The sequence below is a fragment of the Nothoprocta perdicaria genome, unplaced genomic scaffold (assembly GCF_003342845.1).
Source record: "Nothoprocta perdicaria isolate Ctin4 unplaced genomic scaffold, notPer1 scaffold_575, whole genome shotgun sequence".
Lineage (NCBI taxonomy): Eukaryota > Metazoa > Chordata > Aves > Tinamiformes > Tinamidae > Nothoprocta > Nothoprocta perdicaria.
Genome location: NW_020455838.1, coordinates 17946 through 20081, shown reverse-complemented (window position 1 = coordinate 20081; position 2136 = coordinate 17946). Strand labels below are relative to the sequence as shown.

General features: G+C 55.6%; 1 protein-coding gene across 1 annotated transcript in view; it reads right to left on the bottom strand.

Annotated features, from left to right (window-relative positions):
* Nucleotides 1–232: 232 nt before the first annotated feature.
* AIP (aryl hydrocarbon receptor interacting protein) overlaps nucleotides 233–2136 on the bottom strand; it is a 2581-nt gene continuing 677 nt past the window's right edge. Inside the window, exons 2-5 of the mRNA XM_026048819.1 lie at nucleotides 1771–2120; nucleotides 1392–1568; nucleotides 1135–1276; nucleotides 233–1012 (exon numbers count right to left, since the gene is read on the bottom strand). Of these exons, the coding sequence (XP_025904604.1) occupies nucleotides 807–1012; nucleotides 1135–1276; nucleotides 1392–1568; nucleotides 1771–2120 (875 nt within the window). The 3' untranslated portion in view covers nucleotides 233–806. The remainder of the gene's footprint in view (nucleotides 1013–1134; nucleotides 1277–1391; nucleotides 1569–1770; nucleotides 2121–2136) is intronic.

Sequence of the window (2136 nt, the reverse complement as noted above, 5' to 3'; positions counted from 1 at the left end):
CAACATCGCTTGTGTACGTATTAAATCTGCTTATATACTATGATCCTCTTGTCAGGCTCGCTGTGTCTGAACTTTTCTTGGCCCGCTCGCAGCTGTGAYGGCAACGTTTCTAATTGACCAGGGTCTGTGGCTAATGTTGTTTTATATTTGTTTATCTTTGGATAGTATGACTGTAGTTTTACACAGACAGCAGTAACAAGCAGTTATTCATTGAGTAAGATATTCAGGACTATAACAGAATGAGGCAGCATAAAGAAATACAGGCCTGGCCTGAGAGTAGAGGCCTTGAGAAATGGTGACACGAGATACAGCAGAGAGGAGCAGAGGCACGAAGCARTAAGAGCCAGGGCACAGACTTGGCACTGGAGACCCCATGACTATAAACAACTCAGCCAGAGCGTCATGGGGTTCATACAGCCCGACACGATGTATAAAACCCAAATGCTGAAGGCAGGAATTCCGATGAGAACAGTGGGCTTGAGCAGGCTTCAACACGCACGCACAGTCCTTCCTGGCTTGGCAGTGTGATGCCGAGCATAGTGTACAGACTGGCAACGAGATTCACATTTATACCGTGTTTCTACCATATACCACGATTGCTACACTCTGCTAGGGCTAATTCAAACGCGTAACATGACTTAAGTGCACAACTGTATCACTGCTAAGTCAAAACCCTGCGTAATGTCCAATCACTTCAAATAAGTAAAATCTGTATTAAACATTAATAAACAATAAACATTCCACATGTGGAATATCTAAAAGAACCTGGTCAGAGAGTTTTGGACTCTCTCGTGCGGCCGCGGGCTCTACTGGGAGAAGATGCCCTTGAAGCGGACCTTGTCCTCCTTGTCCTTCTCGCGCAGGCGGGCTTCCAGGCTGCGCAGCTCCTTGGCCACGACGGGGCGCAGCGAGGGGTCGAGTGCCAGCACCTTGGCAAAGTCAGCCTGCGCCTCGGCCACGTTCCACACGGCTGCGTGCGCCTTGCCCCGCTTGAAGTAGGCCTTGACGTTGTCTGCAAGGAGAGAGCTGCTGGCACGGCCTGGCATGACGGAGCGCCCCATCCTGCCCCACACAGCCTCGACAGCGCCCATTCGCCCCACGGGCACTTGCTGCGGCCGTCCGGTGGCCCCTTACCCTCGTACTTGTTGAGAATGGAGGAGCAGTGATCCAGCACCTCATAGTACTCCTGGCACTGCAGCTTGCACTGGCAATAGTTTAAGAGCAGCGGGGTGATTTTCTGGTCGAGTTCAATCCAATCCGGAGAGCCAGGCTGCTCCTGCCCAATAGAAGGACAAAAGGGAAGGGGAAGAGTGCAGCAAAGCTCCCAGGGGCAATGCAGGGAGGCCTGTGCGTGGGCCAAGGTTGCACAGAGAGGAGCTGGGGACTCTGACCTTCATCTGCAGGTTTTTGAGACATGCGATGGCATCGTAGTACTTGGAGGCTGCCTCGGGAACCTTGCCCTGCCGGTAGAGCTCGTTGCCTTCCTTGTGGATCAGCGGTACGGCCTGCAGCTTCTCCTCGTCCGTCATGGCCCAGGGGTCCTGCTGGTACGAGCCCGGCTCTTCCACCTGCCAGTGCCATTTCGTCAGAGAAGGTGTCTCCAGGGACTGCCCCACAGCATGGCAAGAGCCCCAGGTGCCTGGTGCCCAGAGCAAGTGTGGGAAGTGGCAAGTGTGTACCGGCCCCATGGTTCTGTCAGAACTCTGAACACCCTTGGGTCTGCAAGATCAGAAGACGGCCCCATGGTGCCCCGTGGGTGCCGATGCTCACCTTGAGCACTTCGATGTCGAAGATGAGGGGCTGTGGGTTCTTCTGCAGTTCATCGAGGTCGGCGTAGCCCAGTGAGTGGTGCTCGTGCAGCTGGGCAATGCCACAGCAGTGGCGCTGCCCCTCCAGCGGGTCCTTCCCCGCTGCAATGTTGCGCAGGCTCTTGGACACCATGGGGTAGAGCACGACGTGCTGCAGTGGGGTAGTGAGGGCACCGGGGTAGATGTGGTGGGCAGTAATGGGGAAGGGGCTTGTCCCAGCATGTGGGATAGATCCYGGCCCACGATATATCCCTGCCCCCCAGTAACAGAGGGGACACGGGGAGGGGGCGCGTGCCAAAATGAGCGCCAGGCCTTGGCCCCCGACGTG